At 39.9% G+C, this 22,859-nt stretch overlaps 3 protein-coding genes across 7 annotated transcripts; 2 read left to right on the top strand and 1 right to left on the bottom strand.

Moving 5' to 3' along the window:
• Nucleotides 1-22: 22 nt before the first annotated feature.
• LOC111189842 (uncharacterized protein C2orf66) lies at nucleotides 23-4,089 on the top strand. 5 transcript variants are annotated; one of them, XM_049480379.1, is made up of 4 exons: nucleotides 23-738; nucleotides 880-903; nucleotides 1,836-1,941; nucleotides 3,863-4,089. In XM_049480379.1, coding segments are annotated over exons 2-4 (267 nt in total). In that variant the 5' UTR covers nucleotides 23-738; nucleotides 880-901; the 3' UTR covers nucleotides 4,022-4,089. The 5 variants fall into 5 exon arrangements, with proteins under 5 accessions (XP_049336336.1, XP_049336335.1, XP_049336334.1 ...); XM_049480378.1 differs by having other exon boundaries at nucleotides 23-761; XM_049480377.1 differs by having other exon boundaries at nucleotides 23-784.
• Nucleotides 4,090-5,306: 1,217 nt separating this feature from the next.
• On the bottom strand, nucleotides 5,307-15,014 carry deptor (DEP domain containing MTOR-interacting protein). The gene is made up of 10 exons (XM_022663533.2): nucleotides 14,693-15,014; nucleotides 14,251-14,336; nucleotides 12,835-13,013; nucleotides 12,176-12,299; nucleotides 11,511-11,689; nucleotides 9,061-9,243; nucleotides 8,517-8,651; nucleotides 7,362-7,432; nucleotides 6,467-6,571; nucleotides 5,307-5,810 (listed from the first exon to the last, which is right to left on the bottom strand). The coding sequence occupies exons 2-10, from the start codon at nucleotides 14,334-14,336 to the stop codon at nucleotides 5,682-5,684; spliced, it is 1,191 nt and encodes a 396-aa protein (XP_022519254.2). The 5' UTR covers nucleotides 14,693-15,014; the 3' UTR covers nucleotides 5,307-5,681.
• Nucleotides 15,015-16,829: 1,815 nt separating this feature from the next.
• dscc1 (DNA replication and sister chromatid cohesion 1) lies at nucleotides 16,830-21,532 on the top strand. The gene is made up of 9 exons (XM_049480649.1): nucleotides 16,830-17,143; nucleotides 18,740-18,908; nucleotides 19,356-19,490; nucleotides 19,584-19,674; nucleotides 20,014-20,152; nucleotides 20,231-20,283; nucleotides 20,562-20,719; nucleotides 20,860-21,008; nucleotides 21,313-21,532. Exons 1-9 carry the CDS (start codon nucleotides 16,956-16,958, stop codon nucleotides 21,422-21,424), a joined length of 1,194 nt encoding a protein of 397 aa, XP_049336606.1. The 5' UTR covers nucleotides 16,830-16,955; the 3' UTR covers nucleotides 21,425-21,532.
• The last annotated feature ends 1,327 nt before the right edge of the window (nucleotides 21,533-22,859 follow it).

Below are 22,859 nucleotides of genomic sequence, written 5' to 3'. Positions count from 1 at the left end.
CACAGCAGGTTTACGTGTTTCTCTGGTCTTGTTCTACACAGCGTTTGGAATGAAAATTTTCTATTGACAAGAAAATGTAGTTTAAAATGTAGTCTATTTAAATATGCTGAACAAATTAAACACAACTGTAAGTTTTCTTGTGTTTTGGTTATAATTTAATATTTACTGTACAGCCCAAAAAAAAGGCATGAGATCTTTATTTTCACACAGAGATTCTTGATGCAAAAGCAGTGTGTAAGACTGGTGGAGGAGAACATGATGCCAAGATGCATGAAAAAAAAACTGTGATTAAAAACCAGGATTATTCCACCAAATATTGATTTTGATTGAATTTGGGAGAAATGTTGTCTGTAGTTTATAGAATAAAACAACAACAATGTTCATTTTACTCAAACATAAATCAGTAAATCAGTAATGAGTGGAGGTCGGTCTGATGGGAGGTTTGGTCATTAGTGGTTCAGTTTTGGGTTCAGACTGGTTGTAATTGGGAATCTGAGCTCCACATTCTTCAGTGCAGCAGCAGCATATTTCTGCCCCATGTTTTAAAGGTTAGATCCATATATACATCATCATTAGCCCACACTGAGCTCCTGATCAGCTCTAATTACAGCCTCAGACTCCGGATCCGCCCCGCAGGAAATTCCTGGTGAGAATTCCTCAGACTGCAGGTATAAAACCAGCAGAGAGAGAGAGAGGAGCATCACCTGAGAACATCATCTCATACTGCCTGAGAACATCATCTCATACTGCCTGAGAACATCATCTCATACTGCCTGAGAACATCATCTCATACTGCCTGAGAACATCATCTCATACTGCCTGAGAACATCATCTCATACTGCCTGAGAACATCATCTCATACTGCCTGAGAACATCATCTCACACCTGCAGACGGACAGACATGTAAGTGACTGAGCTTTTCTCATTTTTCTCTTAACCTGCTCTCTCTGATTCTGTGTTTTAACTGCAGATATTTAGACACCCTTAATCACATGTTTTAATGAATAAATGCTCTTAAATATTAATAATGAACCCTTTCAGACCTGGATTATTTAAGAATGTTTTTTTTCTGTTCTGCAATGCATTTAAAAACAAGATTCAGTAATAAATAAAAAAAGAATAAAGTAATAAATAAAATAAATCATTTTTTAGTTTTTTATGTTTACTGCAGTAAAATATTCATTCCTAAGTGGTAAAATAAACATTACATGGTGCTTCATTAGGTGAGATGCTTTACTTCAGTGTGCAGGTTTTTGTTGTTTTAATGCAGTGGGCGTGGCTGAACTGCTGTCTGATTGGCTGATAAATGTATATTCTGAAGAACAGCGGGTCTCAAGCTGAGTAATGTAAAAGAATATGCAATAAAAAAAGACATGGTCTGAAAGGGTTAAACTATCTGCACATTCCTCATGTTTTAGATATACTTTTAAATACAGCATGTTTATGTTTTAATCTGTAAAAACTGTAAATATGCTTTTGGATGGCAGAATTGGGTTATTTTATATGATATGGATATATTTATAACTGTAAATATATGTATTTTAACAATTATCGTAAAATGTTTTATAAGCTGTTGAAACATTTAAATGTGTAAAAAATAGTTTTTAAATGAAAAATTATTTAAACAATCAAATGAAAGACCAAAATTAAACATTTGTCCAAATACTGAACATCATTTCTCACAGCTATTCATTATTTATTTCCCTCTTTTTTACCATTTTATAAATTGAATGATGTGAGTGTACTTTTTTATTTTAAATATTAAGTAAATCTGATGAATTATTATGAATAATTGGATCAGTGTAAATACTGCTTTTATTGTGTTTTTGTTGCAGGTTTACGGTGCTGGTTTTAGTCACGCTGCTGATGGTCTCTGTGGAATCGAACTCTTCCAGCACAGAGGAGTGGAAATCTCTCAGCAACCCGAGGAGCAGAACACTGGTGAGTTCTCTTTACTCTTTACTCACAGTGTGCACACTCTCCGTTCACTATATTACACTTCAGACAGTGTAATATATTACATTACAGACAGTGAACTTGTTGTTTGTGAGTTTTGGGTCATTGTCCTGCTGCAGAACCCAAGTAACTCCTGAGCCTGAGGTCAGTAAGAAACAGATGGAGGATCTGATTCTTCTTCAGGATTTTTTGATAAACAGCAGAATTCCTGCTTTCATTTATTACAGCAAGTTATCCAGCAGCTCCAGATCATCACACACACTACCACCACCATGTTTTACGTCGTTCAGTGTGATGATCTTTTTTTTTTTTTTTAATTATGTGTTTTATAGTTTTACGCCAGATTAACGGATGGACACACACCTTCCAAAAAGTTCCACTTTTGTCTCGTCAGTCCTGTAAAGAATATTTACCCAAAGTTCTGGAGATCATCAGGATGTTTGTTGGTAAAATTGAGACGAATCTTATTGTTCTTTTTTCTCAGCAGTGTTTTTTTTTTATCTCTTTCTTATTATTGAATCATTAACACTGATCTTAACTGAGGTGAGTGAGATCTGCAGTTCTTTAAATGTTGTTCTGGGTTCTTTTGGGATCTCCTGAATGAGTTCTTCATGCCCTTTTGGAGTAATTTTGTTCGGTCGGCCGGTCACTCCTGGGAAGGTTCACCAGTGTTCCATGTTTTTTTTCTCCATTAGTGAATAATAGTGAATCGCTGTGGTTCTCTGGATTCCTAAAGCTTAGAAATAAGTTTATAATCTTTTACAGACTGATAAAAGAAGTTTTTATGGATGGTCTCAAAAATTCTAGAAAGAATTAATTCACCAAGGTCGTCCTGTAGAGAATCATGACATTTCATCCTACATCCTACACAGTAGGTTTGGGATCTCTTAAAGTGCCAAATTATCTCGTTTTGGATTCAGTTTTTTCACAGAGTTTAGATTCACACAGTTCCAGAAGTTCAGCTGTTCTCTGGAGATATTTTCTCTTTTCTTTTATTAAAATCTCCTGAACCCACTTCCTTCTTTCTGAGGATCAGGGAGCTGATTGGATCGTGGTGATTCACTCCCTTCAACAATTCAGATCAAGATGAAATTAAACGAAATATCTGAGGTTTAAATAAGACGGACTCTCAGAACTCCCTCTAATAATGTTCTGATTTTCTGCAGAAGAGTCTGCTTTTAATTGGTGAGAACTGTGGGGATATGATATGAGGGGGGATGATTTTTACTTCAGTTTGGGTACGGAGAGTTTTTACTGAAACCGGGAGAATCTGATTTTAGCTACAGAGCAGCACCGTTTCTAAACACCATCAGAAAGCCTGTGATTGTTTTAAATGAGTTTATCTTTCTTATTATTTTATTTTTACTTATTTATTACTTTTTATTTTTTTCTAAGGTTTTATATTTTGATTCTTAAGTTCTTATTTCATTTTTATTCATTTTACTTTACCTTTACTATTATTATCTTTTTCTTTATTTTATATTTTATAAATTCTTTACTTTAATGTGTCAATTTGTATTTAAAGTCTTTTACAATTTTCTATTTTTTTATGTATTTTATTCATATATATATATATATATATATATATATATATATATATATATATATATACATGTTGATTTAAAATTGTATTTTATTTATTTATTATTGTGTACAATTTTATTCCTTTTTATTTCTATTTTATTATTAAATGCTTTGCTGCAAATAAGAGTCACCCTCAGTTTACTCCTGAAAATAAAGGTTGATTGATTGATTAATTAATTGATTGATTGGTTTTTATTAGTTTATATTTAATATCTTCATCAGGAAAGATTGATGAAATAAAGAATAAAAGTCTACAGGATTAAATAAGTTTTCGACTGTTGTTTTTCTCAGGCTGTGTTTAAGTGGTGTCTCCTGGGTTCAGTTTTTTCAGATGCTGCAGTCGTATCTGGAGGGTCGGGAGAATCCGGCGGCGGGTTCGAGCGGGAGGATGAAGCTTCAGGAGGACGGGAACAGCAGGACGGCCGACGCCTCCTTCCACAAATACAGCAACTTCCTGCACAACAGGATCTTCGAGGTGTAGCGTCTCGCTCTGAGTTCTGACTGTAAATTTACTTTATTTTACAGTAAAATCACATCTTTCAGCCTCAACCCCGCGTCCGCCTCCTCTCTCTCAGGCTCTGAAGGTTCTAGACTGTGAATGAGTTCATTTTTACACTCCTCCCATATGAAAAAAGAAATATATGTAAAATGTGTTTTATAAAATACTTTTGAAAATTTTACACATACAGAAATGTAAGCCTATATATTTATTTTCTGTATGTGCTAAAAAACTGCTACAGCCAAACTCACATATATGCTAGCATATGCTACAAGCTACATAACAATTTACAGAAACTTTCTAATAATAATAACAATAATACATTTTATTTTATCAGCTTCCTACTGTCACTCAGGGAAAACTAAAAAGGTTCACATACATCAAAAATGAGCACTACCACCCCACCATATATATTTTTAGCATTATTTAGTGATGTCTTGTAAAGTCTTATATTAGTCTGTGATTTTTAAATAATAAAATATATATTAATGGAAACAATGCATGACCTTCCAAATTTTATTAAGCATTTAATCATTTGTATTTAAATGTAAATAAAAAAGCAACATTAGATTCTCCAAATTTAATATGTATAATAGTGGCATTAATTATTTAAATTGTATTAATCACCACAATATCCTGCGATTTATCATCATTAAAATCATGATAAGATTCTTTATTTCCCTGTAGTGTTGGCAGGGGGCAGTAGAGGTTTAGGTCTGAGAGTCTTTTTTACTGTATATTTATCTCTTTTTAAATGAGAATATTTGAATGGCTGAGTTTAACTCTTTATAATAAAGGGGATAAACGCTAAACTAGCTCCATATTCCAGCTTTTAAAGAGGAAACGAGCTCTGGAGTTTAGTAGGAGATCAAAATGAGAACTCACCTAAAGCTCTGATATTCCTGCAGGATCTGTTTCCTTTATTTAGACGTTTTAAAGAATCCGCAGCGCTAATTAAACAGTGTGAGCTGAGGATTAGCAGCTGAATGAAGGTCATTGATTAAGTCTTATTTTATCAGCAGTTCTCAGCAGATATGAATGAAGTGATACCGATGTGTTTAACAGTGATCTCTGACCATACTGCAGCAGAAGCTGAGCTCTCCATGTTTTCTTGCTGTTTAAAAGATGGGCGGGGCTTTAGTCTAGTTGGATCAACAGCAGCATCAAAATCAAATAAAGGATAAAAATCATTTTCTGTGTTTTCTTATTCAGAGTTTGGTATTATCAGTGTACCCATTTCACAGAGGCAAGAATACGGATCCGGATCTTGATTAGAATTCAGTTTTTATTACTGAACAGAGTACCATCTGAATTATTGAATTATTTGCACATCAGAAATGTATTTACAACACGAGCATAATTCTGAGACCTTTTACATTAAGCCTGAATCATCAGCTCTAATTTCACCTGCTCTCTCTGCTCCTCCCCTCCTCACCTGCAGAGCTGCATTATAAAGGACACGCCCCCAAAACTACACCAGTGACGACGTTCAGAAATGATCCACAAATTAGAGTTAAAAACACCTGTGGAGATTTCTTAAGGCAGTGAGACGTCTTAATGAAGACAGACCCAAAAATGAGCGAGAGACACTGACTGATACAGAGAGAGAGAGAGAGAGAGAGAGAGGAGAGAAGGCTAGTCCTCAGTACTCCACTTCCTCCATGACCTCCATCACCACGGTTCTGGGTCCGGTGAGGATGAGGCTGCTGACCGTCCTGTAGTCCAGATTCAGCACATTCAGACCGTTCACCGACACCACGAACTGACACACCTGAGGAGGGAGGACCAGGTAATGAGTGACAGACAGACAGAGGAGTAAATCATTAGTAACATCATCAAGCCTACGGTTGAATGTTTAACCCAATCAGAGAGCTGGTCTAAACTCCCACAGTTCCCTCACTGGTGATTTTTAAATACCGTATTTATCTCATTATAAGCTGCCCTTAAAATCCTTTAATTTCCCCCAAAATCATCAGAGCTGCTTATAATCCGGTGCTCCTTATGTATGAATTCTATCAGTCAGGTATTAAGGAGCAGTAAAGACACTCCACTGAAGTACAGAGTTATACAGGAGTTTCAGTTTAGTTCTCATTTAATCTCACTATGAATAACTCGGCTTCATGATGCTGAAGGTTCATATTTTACTGGCTGCTGTCAGTAACTACTGGGGTTCTGATAACAGTGCTGCTGTATTTTTCTGTATTGATCGTCACAGAATATAAAGGTGTTTGTTGTTGTATTCTGTTGGTGATTCTGTGTTTTTAGAGCACAGGCTTTTTTCACACAGTACTGTGATCTAAACTGTGTCTGAGTCACACACTACAACTCCAGCCTCTAACAGTCTATTCAGTGTATTTTCAGCCTGTCGGGTGAATTTTTCGCTGTATTTTATTCTAATAAAAATCTCACAGTTACACAGAACAGTACCTTCATCCCAGCCGCCGCCGCCGGTCCACTCGGATCAACAGCCTGGATATAACACGGTTTACTCCCTCTAACCACAAACCCCCAGCCTACAGCATCACCTACAATCTGAACACACACACACACCACACACACACGACCAAATGTTTTAGAACACCCCTATAGTTCAGTAGTTCAGTAGCTGCAGTGCTGAATGACCTTTTCATTTTATCTTTATCTTATTAATAACTTTATTACTGCAGTTCTTCTTCTCCTGTCAGATTAACTCTAATTCTTCTCTTCTCTGCTGAAACTGAGACTCAGTTCTTAATCATGTTAATCTGAGCTAAAGGCTAAAGCTGCTGTTTCCATGTGGGTCAGCCAGACGTCTTCCTGTAGCAGTTTTTAACTCCAATTTCTAAGAGTCTTTTGAAGGTGTAGGAAACAGTGAGGATAACTAATAAAATCAGCTTCAGTTCAGTAGAGAGAATAAGGATCAGACTCTGGATTAATGAAAGAAGATCTGATGAGTCCAGATTTACCCTGTTCCAGAGTGAAGGAGCATCAGGGTAAGAAGAGAGACGGCTGGAGGACGTGATTACCCATCATGCCTAGTGCTACCATATGAGCCTGTGGGGGCGGGGCTATGATCTGGGGGTGTTGTTCTTCTCTGTTTGGATGGGAATATTCCAGGGTGACAATGCCAATATTCATGGGGTCAGATAGTTCAATTCAATTCAATTCAGTTTAATTGTGAAAGAGTGCAGAGTTCATAGAGCATTAGATCCTAATCTTCACACACAGATTCTCCTCCACAGAGTCCAGAACCCCACTGAGGATCTGTGGGAGGAGCTGGAAGCTCCAAATCTCCACCATTAAAACCAGAAGATCTTTCAGTAAAATAAAGAGAGAGACTCACAGTGAAGGTCTTCTTTATAAACGGACCTCCAGGACTCTGCAGCTCGTCTGGACTCACCTGTCTCTTCAGCACTGTGACACACACACACACACACACAGAAAACTTTGACTTATATTTATATAATATAATATATATATAATTTTAAATAGATATATAACAGCCTGGTATAACCCTGATCATCACTATAGTAACCGGGGTTCAGGGATCACCAGGCGGATTTAAGCCCCTAAATTATAGATTCTGGTGAATTTATTAAAATAAATAAACAAAATTCAGACAAAATTTAACCCAATATAAACCTGAATTACAGCAGCATCTTTCTGCTGAGCACCAGAGCCTGTAGCAGATGTGTGTGTGTGTGTGTGTGTGTGTGTGTGTGTGTGTGTGTGTGTGTGTGTGTGTTTTGGCAGCTGTACAGCTTCTTCCTGATTGGTGTCTGTACTCCTCCAATCCTAGCTTGTCTTAGCTCACCACCCACAACACACACACACACACATTACCCAGTACTGTACATTTTACACACACACACACACACACACACACGTGTGTTTTCCAGTCTAACACACTTATCTGAAGTTGAGTGAATGTGGGAGCTGTACTCCAGTGAATCAGTGTAACTCTGTTAACCCTGTAACAGAACATACGGGGGCGTGGCCTCTGCATTAGTGCTGCATCACAGTAGTGTATAGACACGCCCCCAAACCATAACACAACCCGGCAGTATAATACTGATATAGACGAACATCTTCAGTTACTCCGGATTTGGCTCGGTTTCAGACAGGAAGTAGTTTATGTGAAAATGACTGCTCTTGGGATTATGCTCAGCATCATAATATTCCTATTAACCCCTGAAATCACACACTGCAGAACCAGCTGACCTGTGGGTGTGTGTGTGTGTGTGTGTGCTGCACCCAGGGCCATTTAAAGACACATGGACACTTGGGAGCGCCCCCTTGAGGAGGATTCTGATAACAGTGTTGTATTTTCCTCCATTAACAGCCACAGAGTCACTGTTGTCTTGTTTGGGGTCCCAGGCCAGCTCTGTGTATGTGGTGCACTATATCGTGTGTGTGTGTGTGTGTGTGTGTGTGTGTGTGTGTGTGTGTGTGTGTGTGTTTGAGTGTGTGTTTGAGTGTGTGTGTGTGTGAGTGTTACCTGATTTGGGGTTGCAGAGCACGGGGGGGCTGTTGCTGAGGGTGGGGCTGCTGCTGTAGTATCCACTACTCCCACAACTACTGCTCATACTGCTGCGCCGCAAACACACCACCCTAATCTCCTTAGTGGGGCTCACTGCAGAGAGACAGACAGAGAGAGACAGAGAGAGAGAGAGAGAGAGAGAGACAGAGAGAGAGAGAGAGACAGAGAGAGAGAGACAGAGAGAGAGAGAGACAGAGAGAGACAGAGAGAGAGACAGAGAGAGAGAGAATACTGTTGCAGATTTGTATTTGATTAAAGTATGTATGATTTTTATTCCACTTTACAGTTATGCAGTTCTTTAAGTTGGTTTAGGAGGTTACGTTTGTGAGAAAATGTGAAAAGTTTAAGGGGTATGAATACTTTTGTAATCCACTGTACACTACTGTAGAAGAGCCTGATTGAATTTGTTGGTGTGGATCTAGATGATGTATTAAAGGAACAGGAAATGAATCGTATCATTGGATAATGTATGAATATTAATATTGCATGTTTGTGGACGGACCGGAGAGGAAGCTGCTGTTGCCGCTGTCCGGGTTCTGCTTGCGGAGGCAGAACGGACTCTCCTGACTCTCCGGAATCACGCGGCTCCTCTCCAGCAGCAGCTCCATCAGCCGCCGCCGCCGCCGGAAATTCATCCGGAACTGGAAGAGCAGCCGACCGTCCCCGAAGTGATGCTGATCACTGACTGAGAAAAACACAAACACAGGAGTGATGAGTAGAGCTAACCCCCTATTAACCCCTTACTAACCCCCTACTAACCCTCTACTGACCCCCTACTGACCCCTTACTAACCCCTAATAACCCTCAACTGACCCCCTACTGACCCCCTACTAACCCCCTAATAACCCTCTACTGACCCCCTACTGACCCCTTACTAACCCCTACTAACCCCCTACTGACCCCCTACTAACCTCTTACTAACCCCTTACTAACCCCCTACTAACCCCTACTAACCCTATACTGACCCCCTACTGACCCCTTACTAACCCCTTACTAACCCCCTACTGACCCCCTACTAACCCCTTACTAACCCCTTACTAACCCCTACTAACCCCCTACTAACCCTCTACTGACCCCCTACTGACCCCTTACTAACCCCTACTAACCCCCTACTGACCCCCTACTAACCTCTTACTAACCCCTTACTAACCCCCTACTAACCCCTACTAACCCTATACTGACCCCCTACTGACCCCTTACTAACCCCTTACTAACCCCCTACTGACCCCCTACTAACCCCTTACTAACCCCTTACTAACCCCCTACTGACCCCCTACTAACCTCTTACTAACCCCTTACTAACCCCCTACTAACCCCTACTAACCCTATACTGACCCTCTACTGACCCCCTACTGACCCCTTACTAACCCCTTACTAACCCCCTACTGACCCCCTACTAACCCCTTACTAACCCCTTACTAACCCCTACTAACCCCCTACTGACCCCCTACTAACCCCTTACTAACCCCTTACTAACCCCTACTAACCCCCTACTAACCCCTACTAACCCTATAATGACCCTCTACTGACCCCCTATTAACCCCTTACTGACTGGCCACCACTACCCTGACCCCAGATCAGGTTCAAGTGTCCAACAATAAAACTGTAATGCAAACACACACACACACAAACACACACACACACAAACACACACACACACACACACACACACAAACACACACACACACACAAACACACACACACACACAAACACACACACAAACACACACACACACACACACAAACACACACACACACAAACACACACACACACACACACACACACAAACACACACACACACACAAACACACACACACACACAAACACACACACACACACACAAACACACACACAAACACACACACACACACACACAAACACACACACACACAAACACACACACACACACACACACAAACACACACACACACAAACACACACACACACACACACACACACACACACACACACACTGACACACACACATACACACACACACACACTGACACACACACACACAGACACACACACTGACACACACACACACACACACACACACTAACACACACACACTGACACAGACACACACACTGACACAGACACACACACTGACACACAGGAGTTCTGGAAAAGCTTAGAAAGCACTCAGAGCTGAATTGAGATCATGTGACTGTGTGTGCGCTGGGCCTCCCACTGTCACACTCATTTATCACACAACAACACACTCACACACACTCACACACACACACACACACACACACACACACACCCCGCTGTGCAACAGATTGAGAGCGGTTATGTAACAGTAACTGACTCTATATAACGGGTGTAAACTGTAACCAGTTTAATCTTCATCTACTGTTTTTTAAAGTCACATTTTCACCATTATAACATTTAACTCTAAAATATCACCAAACAAATGTTATTTTTATAAAGCTGTTATTATTATTATTATTATTATTATTAGTATCAGAAGTATGTGTGTCTATGTTGGCTTTAAAAAAGTGAAAACATTATTTTTTGGTAAAAATGTTTAAATAATACAACAGTGCTGTAAATTACATCACAAAGACACAAAGCATAACTGGCACTGACTGAGCTTCTGGATCAGCCAGAAACAAAGCATTATTAATGTACTGGATCTGATACTGGATCAGGTACTGGTACTGGATCTGGTACTGGTACTTAGTTTGGTACTGGTACTGGATCTGGTACTGGTACTTAGTTTGGTACTGGTACTGGATCTGGTACTGGATCAGGTACTGGTACTTAGTTTGGTACTGGATCTGGTACTGGATCAGGTACTGGTACTGGATCAGGTACTGGTACTTAGTTTGGTACTGGTACTGGATCTGGTACTGGATCAGGTACTGGTACTTAGTTTGGTACTGGATCTGATACTGGATCAGGTACTGGTACTGGATCTGGTCACATGCCACCAGGTTTCTCACCGTGCTGAATGATGCCGTGCTCCAGAAGTCTCCGCCCTAGTTGCTCCGCCTCCTCTCGGCTGGCCACCTCCCCCTCCTGCAGGAGCCAATCAATGAACTCGGCGGCCACCAGCGTCCGCTCATAAGCCACACCCTCCTCCTCCCGAGTCTTCAGCAAGCTGTTCTCAGCATTCATCAACCTGGAAATATATTATATATCATATCACATCGTATATTATATCATGTTATACTGTATTACATTATATATCATATTATATTACAGTTTATAAACAAAAGTGTGGTTTCTCCTGGAGTCACTGTACTGTACAGTGTGTGCGGTGTGTCAGGTGGTGTGAGGTTACAGCAGGTTTAACAGGGTGAATATGAATCTATAGTGTATAAATATGATGATCTGCTCATAAACTGCAGCCTGAGCTTCTTATCTCTGATCTGCAGTAAATACAGGTCTTATCAGAGTTTACCCTGCAGCCCAGCAATCACATGATAATACCTCACCTTATACACACACACACCTCACACACACACACACACACACCTCACACACACACACACACCTCATACACACACACACACACACCTTACACACACACACCTCACACACACACCCAGAAACACCCCACCCAGAACCCCAAACCCGTCCGGCTCCAGCTGATTCAGTTTCTTACTTCTCATAAAGCCGCTGACCCCTCATAAACACCTTCGCCTCGCTGTCCAGAGGAAACGTCCCGTCATCCTTCCTGAAGCGATAGAACATCTTCGTATCTCTGAACTCTCTGTGCTCATCACACACTGCAAAACAATCACAATCACAACATCAACATCTCAACATCACAATCACACACTGCAAAACAATCACAATCACAACATCAACATCTCAACATCACAATCTCAACATCACAACCACATCAAAATCACACACTGCAAAACAATCACAATCACAACATCACAATCTGAACATCACAATCTCAACATCACAATCACACTGCAAAACAATCACAACATCAACATCTCAACATCACAATCACATCACAATCACACTGCAAAAAAATCACATTCACAATCTGAACATCACAATCATAATCACACAATCTCAACATCAAAATCACACACTGCAAAACAATCACAATCACACAATCACAATCTGACCATCACAATCACACAAACAATCAGTAATAAACACACCATATTAACACCCATTCCAACAGTATTTACACATAGCATATCAGCTTTCTATTAAAACATGCCCCATAACATTCAGAGACAGACTGTTATATAAGGAGTATAGAGGGTTATTGTGGTACTCCTGTAGTGTAGATTAACGTACCGTGGTGGATGATACTCTGATCCAGCAGCTTCTGCATGATCTTGATGGCCGTGTCTCGATCACAAGCCTCCTTGTGCTCAATCAGCCAATCAATGAGCTCCTTGGCCACAAAGCAGTTTGGGTAAGTGCGGAGATGATGCCTCCTGTCCTTAATCACCTTTCCCTCATGTAATCGTAACCTGCAGTACAACACATCAAAACTAATCACAACACCACTAATCACAACACATAACTAATCACATCACAAAACGACTGATCACATCATAACAAATCACAACACATAACTAATCACATCACAAAACGACTGATCACATCATAACTAATCACATCACATCACAACACAACACCAATAATCACATCACATCACAACACAACACCAATAATCACATCACATCACGACTAATCACATCATAACTAATCACATCACATCACCACTAATCACATCACAACTAATCACAACACAACTAATCACATCTGTGTGGGGTAATGGGGGTGTTATGGTTGCAGTGGCTGTTGATGGTAAACATGACGACTGCGTTTAGGAGATAACAGCCTGGAGCTTCTTCAAACCCTTATCACACGTATCACACTCAGAGCTCATGTGCCAACTCACACTCACACTCACAACTAGTGCTGTGTTTTACATACAGGGGTTACGATTCAGCATAACGACGCTGTAAACAAGCGACATATCATAATCTGTTATATAATAAAACACACTTATATCATATTAATAACGTCTGAATAATAGACTTTTACAGTAAATACAGTAAATACAGTAAACTCACCGAACTCAGCGCTAATCTACGGCTCTACGTAAATTTAAAAGCCTAAATATGTTGGGATTTGCTTTTTAAATGTTTAAGACTAATCTTTGTTTTTTGCTCTAAAAATGAGGACGAGGTCATCGTATTTGATGACATGATTAATTTTGCCTTAAAAATATGAATTTGTTAATGTTTAATAATGACAGCATTATTAAAAAGGCACGTCTACATTACACTATTCATATGTTTACTTCATTTGTTTTGTAAATTATAATTACTACTAACATTATTATTTTATACAAAATCAAAAACCTTGGAAAGTTATTGTTGTTTAAAAAACAGACAAAAGTTTTACTGATGTTGAATTTTGTGAAGCAGTAGTATTTTTTCATATTGTCCAGGATATTGTTACTGCTAAAATACTATGAAATTGTTTATATTTATAATACTGATATCGTAGTTTTATATATGAAATAAAAACAGTGTTTTATTAATTCAGTACTGGTTTAATCTGCCTGCAGGACTCTTTAGAAATGTGGAGAATTTAGAAAATGCTGTCAGAAAGCAGGAGTTGAGTAAGAGCTTCTTCTGGACCGGAACCGGTTTCAGGGTCTGGGGTTCTGCTGCCGGATCTCCTCCAGACTCTTACCTGAGCTGCTCTCCTGTGATCAGAACCTCAGCCATCCTCTCCAGTTCTTCTGCTTTCTTCTGCATACTGCTCCCAATACCATCCATCTACCAGTGCAGAGAAAACGGGTTACTATTACATATTATAAATTACAGTTTTATTAGTTTTATATTAATGATATAAAGCAGATAATAATGTAGATTAGTGTTTGAATCGGGTTTGGACATATTTTTTTATTGTAAACAGCTTCATATTTGGAATTGTTCCGTTCCACCTTAAACAGCACAGAGTAGCTGTTCCAGTTTTAGACCGCAGAATGGAGCTGCTGCACTATTTAAGGTGGAACGGAAGAGTTCCAGGTCTGAAGCGGGAGTGGAGCTCAGCGCTGTTCAACACTTTAGAGGATCACTCCAGACCCACCAGATCTCTACAGCCGTTTACACCAATCAAATCAATCGATTACCTCATCGATTAGAATCCCAAACGTCCTGATATCAGTCTCTTCTACAGGAATCGATCATATTGGGTCTCTCTGCTCCAGATGTTCCAGCTGCTGCTGCTGGATCAGAACCAGTCAGAACCGCTGCTGCTTCTCCGCTCCATCAGAACACCACCGGCGGGTCCAGACCCGGAGCGGGGCGGGTCCGCGGGTTCCGGGGGGGGGGTGAGTGCGGGGATCGGGCGCGCGGGCAGGTGATCGGTGCTCGGGGGGGATCCGGGTCCGCGCGCTGTTTACCGCCCCAGTAAAGCCGCTGCCGCCCCTCAGCGCTGCCGAAGCCCCGCCCACACAGGGGGAGTTCACCGGGGGGCGGGGCTCCTGACAGGCAGGAGGGAGGAGCTTGAATTTGACCTATATTAACTCGAACTAAAATAACTTTTAAAACGACATAATAATAACTCAAACCCTGATCCGCCCTGTTCATTTACTGATCAAATAAATAATAAAAACAGCCCGATATAATTTACACATATATATATATTATTACTTCATTACCATAATATTAATAACACACTTAAATTAAAACTATTATAAGTCAGTCACAAATATTCTTAACGTAAAAAATGAATTAAAAAATGCATTTATCGGTTTATGTCACTGATATTTATTTATAATCATCCATGCTGCTATAGAAAAATCGCGCTTTGGACTTTGTTGCCGCTACCTTCCGTACTCTTATATATTTTGTGTATTTATCCTGATATTCATTTATTTTTTTATTCTATTTTTATTATATGTATATATTTAATGAATTGCTCTTTTGTGTGTAAATTGGACCCTGGGAATACAATTTTGTTCCACCTCATGTACCACATGTGATGTAAAATGACAATAAAATCTCCTTGAATCCTTTAATTCTATATCATAATAGTATTAATGATACCTGTAATAATGTAAATAAAATAAAATCATTATTTAAACACAGTAAAGTATTAATTGAACACAGTAAATTATTAATTAAACACAGCAAATCATTATTTAAACACAGTAAATCATTATTTAAACACACTAAATTATTAAACACAGTAAATCATTATTTAAACACACTAAATTATTAAACACAGTAAATCATTATTTAAACAGAGTCAATGGTTTTTAAACACAGTTAATCATTATTTACATTATTTAAGGCGGATTTTTGGGAATACGTTAGAGAACAGCGAGCCCTAGTGGACAATTCCTGAACAGTGTTTTTATTTGGGCTGAAGTGAATAATGCTGTAAAATTAGATTCTAAACTTATAAGAACAAATTTATTTATTATTTATTATTATTATTATGAGTTTAGTCATTTAAACATTTTCATTGAGAAGTTAGAGATGTATAGAATGACAAACTCAATATTTTATTACATTTTTTCGTTTGGAACAAAACCGCAAAAATTCTGAACTCCCTAAAAAGTTAAGCCTAGTATTCACTACATAAAATTTAACAATTCTAAAAGATGTGAAGGCGTTTCCATGATCAGTGCAGATAAATGGTGTTGTTCTCTTTTCTGTGAACCATGATCTAAATACCAGCTACAGCGAGTAAACAGCAGAGAATCTGTACCAGAGGAGAGAAAACACAGAGACTGTTCCGCGCCTGTTACACCGCCAGGGGGCGCGACTGAGAGAGTCTAAAATTAACGGGTTCTTAAGGAGCAACTGAGCAAAATTAGAGTTTATTAATGTTTAACAAATTTCATACAGAAAAATGTTCTCAAACTCTCAATACAGAACAATATTAAATATTTCACAACCGAAATATTAAATAATACATAATAAATCATCAGTTCACTAACCAATCAGCTCACAGTAGCAGTAATGCAGCAGCTTTTTTACTCCCTAAAACGTGTATTGTAGAAAAAAATAAATAAAAACACAGTACACAAAATACACATTAACTATATAACTATCACGAATATTTAAGACAGTTAAACAAAACTTACAACACATCTATTTCTTTAAGAAACGTAACACTCTAAAAATGCAGTTCAGTCTTCAGTTTATCTTACAGAACCTTTTACAAAGTTTACTAATAAAGTTTAGGAGGATTTGTACAGTACTTGGCAACCCGTCTCCCTCTGGGCACGTGTTTCCGGTGAATATTCGCGGGAAAGTTAAGCACCGCCCCCCTCAGAGCGGCTGTAGGGGTTCTGTGTGGATCACTGGAATCAGCTATTGATCAGCTGATCGGGTAATGATCGATTATTGATCAGTACAGTGCGGGGCTGCAGGGGGGACGGTATGCCGGAGCTGGAGGAGGTGCGGGGGCTGGAGGAGGTGCGGGCGACCCTGCAGATCGCTAAGCTGAAGGAGGAGGACCTGCTGCCGGTCTTTCACTGCCTCTCCTTCCGCCGCAGCGCCGCCGCCGCCGACTACCACCTGCTGGAGCTCGACCCCGCGCTCTGCGCCCAGATCCAGGCTGGAGAGAGGTGACCCCAGCCCGGGGAGCGGTCTTAGATAGTGTCGGGGGTTAGTTAGTGTGGGGGTTAATGGGGTTAGTTAGTGTGGGGATGTAATGGGGTTAGTTAGTTTGGTGGTTAATGGGGTTAGGTAGTGTGGGGGTTAATGGGGTTAGTTAGTGTGGGGGTTAATGGGGTTAGTTAGTTTGGGGGTTAATGGGGTTAGTTAGTTTGGTGGTTAATGGGGTTAGTTAGTGTGGGGGTTAATGGGGTTAGTTAGTTTGGGGGTTAATGGGGTTAGGTAGTGTAGAAAAAGCTATCTTAGCTTTTTGTGTTGCATGTTCGTTGATCCAAGGATTCAGACGACACGGAGATTGAGAGTGAACAAGTATGATTTATTTCAGAATTCTGGGAAGAACTTTACAGGCATGCATCCTAAGCGAGACGTCACCCCCAGTTCTTCTGAACCTCGTGCTTCTCTGACTCCAATTATATACCCCTTTCTGACGTATCTCGGTTGCTAGGTGGTTGCTAGGCAGGAATGAGTAATACTTCTTATTTTGTACTTATTCTTCCAAATATGGTATCGTTATGCATTACTCTTTAGTTTAATTAGACCTTCTCGGAACCCGTGAAATGTATTCATTGACCTTTGTCCAGTAAGCCTTCTGGGGAATCATGGGTTGCTAAAAACACTGCTCGGGAAGTTTCACTTCCCCTCAGTAGCGGGCCTTTGGTTAAACAAGGTTCTATTATTGATTATTAATTTTCCCCTCCTCGGTAACCGGGGAAGATTCACTTCCCCTTTGTGACAGGCCTCGGGTTAATTAAAATTCACATTCTCTCTTGATCATGCTTTTTACATCTCCAGTAGCCAAGTTCGTACTCTCTGTTAATAATGGTTTTGCTACATCTACCGTAAGATTAGTTAGTTAGTATATCTTAAACAAAGCTTGAAACTGTATGTATAATTTTTGCAGAGGAATCTTTTAATGTAAGGTTGCAAAATGTACTTTATTCATTGTTTGTTTCAATCTAGCTGTCCCCTGGTTGACAATAGGAGAAAAGAGGAACCCTGTAGTCTGCTAACCTTTGTAACCTCAAGATGTTTACCATTAAAAAGAGGAAGTATGTTTTCTGCAGTTGACCCGGTCCGGGGTCTCTTGGGTCAGTGCTGCTAATATGAGAGATTCATTTAAGCAAGTATATAATGTGTCTACGTGCGGATTATTGACTAACTCTTAATTCAGTGATTAATGATTACTGGAATATAGATGATAGCTTACATAGATATATTTGTGTAATATGTGCTTTAATTATAGGTTAAGGCTTTGGCTAGCATGATTATTTTAAGCTAAGCTTGTTATCTTAAGGCCAATCTACCACAGTAGTGTGGGGGTTAATGGGGTTAGTTAGTTTGGGGGTTAATTGGGTTAGTTAGTGTGGGGGTTAATGGGGTTAGGTAGTGTGGGGATTAATGGGGTTAGTTAGTTTGGGGGTTAATGGGGTTAGGTAGTGTAAAGTAGCTGGAACTGCTTTACCATTTAAGGTAAACGGGCAATTAGAAAAAAAAATACATTTTAACATAAAATATAATGTTTTGTTTTGTTTTTATTTTATAAACAGCCTCATAATCCGAGGGGACAAAGATGAACATGCTGTTCTCTGCAGTGAAGAAAAAACGTATGATCTGAAGATCGCAGACACGTCCAACCTGCTGCTGTTTGTTACAGGATGCAGAACTCCAGACCAGCTGACTGACGGCCCTCAGCATCTTCAGCTGGTCCAGGCGGAGGTGGGTCCGGGCGGAGGTGGGTCCGGGCGGAGGGGGGTCCGGGCGGAGGGGGGTCCGGGCGGAGGGTTGAAGACTGATGTGGTTTTAATGGTTTAATTTAAAAAGTGAAATCTAAAAGTCCGTTCCCAGTTCTCAGCTTCTGTGGGAATGTTCTTTTTTTCAATGTCTTTTTTATCAGTTATCAGTTTGGTATAATGGTTCTGAGAATATGCTTAGAATTATGGAATTTCTGTAAAGAAAACAAAAAATTTCCCAGTCCAGCATTAGCATTAGCATTAGCACAGCCAGTGTTTAGAATTTGAAATATACAAAAGTTTACAGCCAGACCAGACTTCCCACAACAGCATTGAGTGAGTTTGATGTAGTAGTGTATGCTGTCAGAGTGGTGATCCAATGGTGTGTGTGTGTGTGTGTGTGTCTGTCTGTCTTGTCTTTGTGTGTGTGTAGATCTGGGGCTATGCTAACAGTTACTGGGAGCTGAGGCGTCAGCGGCCGAAGCTGAAGAAACTGAAGAAGCTGCTGCTGGAGAGCCCGTACTCCGGTCCACCAATCAGCACGCAGGATGAGGTTCCTGAGAGTAAGGTACGGCTGGAGAATCCTGATCTGTAGTTTAGATTAGAGATTTATACAGGAGTTTATTTACGCTTTATTTGATTCTGATTGGCGGTTTTGCAGTACACGATGCAGGACCTCCTGGATCGAATCCAGTCGAGCAGAGAGGAGCTGGAAGCTCACCTTCATACAATCCATGCCTGTGAAATTAATGGTAAATATGGATTTACATTTTCCATAATAAATTACATTCATACTATATATATACTATATTCATATATTCATACTATATGTAAGTTTCTCTCATTTCCAAAGAAAAACACATTTCCATGAACTCCACAAACAAGTCTGTCTATTACACATCAATTTTATTGAATTAAATTATTTTTAAAGAATGAAAATATTTGGATCAGATTGGTATCTATAGGCTGGTACTCAGTATTGCGAGGCTCTGATTGGCTGTGAGGTGATTGTCAGGGCGGCTGTGTTTGGAGGATCAGGGTGTTTTATTGGTCGGTTCGGTCTGATCACGGGGCTCTGGGCTGTTTTACAGGCTGCTGGCGAATTCTGGAATTTGATTACGAGCTGAAGCTGCTGGGTCATGTGACTCAGCTGGTGGATTCAGAGTCGTGGTCTTTCAGTAAAGTTCCTCTGAGATCGTGTCTGGAGGAGCTGGGACCTCTGGAGCCCACGTAAGTAATGATCTTATTATAGAGTATTATCTGTTCCTCAGGTTTATACTGAACACACACTCCTGCTCTCTCTTACAGAGCGATGATTGAACACTGCCTCAACTGCTACGGAAGACGATATAACACAGACGGTGAGTTTATTCATTTAATTACATGCTGGAACATAAAACCACAACATTTTATTAGTGGACAAAGAGGCGAGGGGCACAAAACACCAGAGACTTAATATAAATGATCTGCTTGTGCTGTTTTCTCACTGTTACACACTTACTTGCTACTAAATGTAATTTATCAGTTAAATATTACCTCTCTCGATTCCCCTTCTTTGAGACTCACTGTGTTTTACAGCACCTGTGACCAATAAGAACCGGATGATTTCACTAATTTAAACTCTTTCCTCCTTTTTCAGAAGGAGAGGTGATGTTTGCTCTGGATGAGGATAAAGTCTGCAGAGCCATGGCGCTGATGCTGCTGCAGAACGCCGTCAAGTTCAACCTGTCCGAGTTTCAGGAAGTGTGGCAGCAGAGCGTTCCTGAGGGCATGGCCACCAGACTGGACCAGCTCAGAGTGAGACATCCTATATACATATATATGTATATTTATTTATTTATTTATTTATATATATATATATACGTATATATATGAGAGGGGGTGATGTATAATGTTTATGTAGGGGGTCTGATTACAGTCTGGTTTGTGCTGGTCAGGGATTGGCTCTGGTGGATCGGAGCTCGAGGCCGGAGACGGTTTTCCTGCTGAAGGTGGAGGATCTGCCTGACGACACTCTGGAACGCTTCAACGCGCTCTTCAGCCTGAGGGAGAAATGGACACAGGACGATATAGAGCCGTATATACAGTGAGTTACCTGTTTATAATCCTCTGATCAGCACTGTTCCTGCAGTCAGACTCAGACAGGACTCTGATAATTGAACAGATTAGCAGTTTATACGAAATCTACATTAGTAAAAGGACTTCTTAAATTGTATATAAATTGCTTAAATTATTTCTGAATGGTTGAAACAATCCCACACACATTTAAATACAGTTTGTATTTCGTTTTTGCACATTACTTTTTACAATGTGCAAGCTGATTATGCGGTTTGTACACGACTGTAGCCGATACTGTGTGTGCTCATGTGCAATTCTGTGTTTTATCTCAGGGATTTGTGTGGAGAGAAACAAACGACAGGAGCTCTGCTGACTAAACACGCCCGGTCCTCCGTGCAGAACGGCATCAAAGTCTACAACTCCAGAAGACCAGTGGCCACCTGACCTGCTTTTATTCACCTCTGTTTTCATAAGACAGCATTTATACTTTTAATCACTGAATGCTTTCACTTTTATTTGTATCAGTTGGTAATAAAATGTGTTATAAAATAATACTGCAGTGTTGGAAGTTGTGAGGTGTTATCTTGTGAGTGAGGTTGAACACTGGTGAGTGTGCTCAGGACTAAACGTTATTAAGCAGCATGCTCAACGCAAGGTCTGGTCCACACCTGTGTACCTGGAATACATCATACAGTGCCTTGAAAAAGTGTCCAGACCGTACATTATTTCACGTTATATATATTTTTAATATTGTGAATATTCTATTTAAATACAAACACAAAGTAGCAGATAGTTGTGAATTAAAAGGTTGTGTAGCGTGTATTTGTATTCAGTCCCTGAGTCAGTACTTACAATTACATTTGCAGAACTTGAATTTGTCTCTATCAGCTTTAAACATCTGGAGGCTGAGTTTGACCCATTCGTCTTTGCAAGATTTGATGGATGTCTCTCCACAGAAGATCAATGAGATTTAGGTCTTTAGGACTTTAACTGGATCATTCTAACACATGAATATTCTCTGATCTAAATCATTATAGCTCCTCTGTAGCTCTGGCTGTATGTTTAGGGTCATCGTCTTGCTGGAAGATCTCAAGTCTTTTACAGCCTCCAACAGCTTTTCTTCTTCCAGGATTGTTCTGTATTTATTTATCTCCATCCATCTTCCCTCCATCAACTCTGACCAGCTTCCTAAATCTGTCCCTACTGAAGAGCATCCCCACAGCAGGTTTGTGTGTTCAGGATAATGAGCATGGTTACTTTTTTGCCAAACATAGAAAAGAAAAGTTCAACTTTGGTCTGATCTAACCACAGAACCTTCTTCCCCATGTTTGCTGTGTTCCTACATGGATTTTTAATGTTTTAAAATGGATAAATTGGTTTTCTTCTTGCCTCTCTACCATAAAGTCCAGATTTTTGGAGTATAGGATAAATTGAGCTGTGAATCTCTGCAGCTCCTCCAGAGTGACCAGCACGGGGTGTAATAAGCTCCTCACTTTGCAGTGAGTGCTGGTCATATCATAGTGATAAACAAGACGTGAAGGAGCGGCGTGAAACAGATACAGGACTACAGTCTGTAATAATAGAACTACAGAGGGAGCTGTATGATCAGTGAAGCTGAAACAATGTCTAATGGGTGTAGAAACAATGAGGCGGTCATAATGTTGTGCTGGACGGGGGCATAGTGACAGTTCTGATATTAATAATATATTTAAATAATAATTTTACATTTATTTAGGATTGTCTGATGCAGCTCTACGCCCAGGCCTGTCAGAAAATTACTCACAACTTCCCAGAATTCACCACAGTAATGTCTGTGACTCACAGTGGAGCACAGTTACTGACCTCGCCCAAACACACACACACACACACAAGCTCACTC

This window comes from Astyanax mexicanus, chromosome 6 (genome assembly GCF_023375975.1).
Source record: "Astyanax mexicanus isolate ESR-SI-001 chromosome 6, AstMex3_surface, whole genome shotgun sequence".
NCBI lineage: Eukaryota > Metazoa > Chordata > Actinopteri > Characiformes > Acestrorhamphidae > Astyanax > Astyanax mexicanus.
This window is presented reverse-complemented; position numbering and strand designations above follow the sequence as displayed.

What these genes read in the sequence shown, in the direction of transcription:
- LOC111189842 (XM_049480379.1), top strand. An exon ending in ACCCGAGGAGCAGAACACTG is followed by an intron (nt 1,942 to 3,862) that starts GTGAGTTCTCTT and finishes TCCTGGGTTCAG; the next exon opens with TTTTTTCAGATGCTGCAGTC.
- deptor (XM_022663533.2), bottom strand. Translation starts at nt 14,336, where the DNA reads ATGGATGGTATTGGGAGCAGTATGCAGAAGAAAGCAGAAGAACTGGAG. An exon ending in TCAGAGTATCATCCACCACG is followed by an intron (nt 12,300 to 12,834) that starts GTACGTTAATCT and finishes ATTGTTTTGCAG; the next exon opens with TGTGTGATGAGCACAGAGAG. An exon ending in TTATAAAGAAGACCTTCACT is followed by an intron (nt 6,572 to 7,361) that starts GTGAGTCTCTCT and finishes GTGTGTGTTCAG; the next exon opens with ATTGTAGGTGATGCTGTAGG.
- dscc1 (XM_049480649.1), top strand. Translation starts at nt 16,956, where the DNA reads ATGCCGGAGCTGGAGGAGGTGCGGGGGCTGGAGGAGGTGCGGGCGACC. An exon ending in CAGATCCAGGCTGGAGAGAG is followed by an intron (nt 17,144 to 18,739) that starts GTGACCCCAGCC and finishes TTTTATAAACAG; the next exon opens with CCTCATAATCCGAGGGGACA. An exon ending in ATGAGGTTCCTGAGAGTAAG is followed by an intron (nt 19,491 to 19,583) that starts GTACGGCTGGAG and finishes GCGGTTTTGCAG; the next exon opens with TACACGATGCAGGACCTCCT.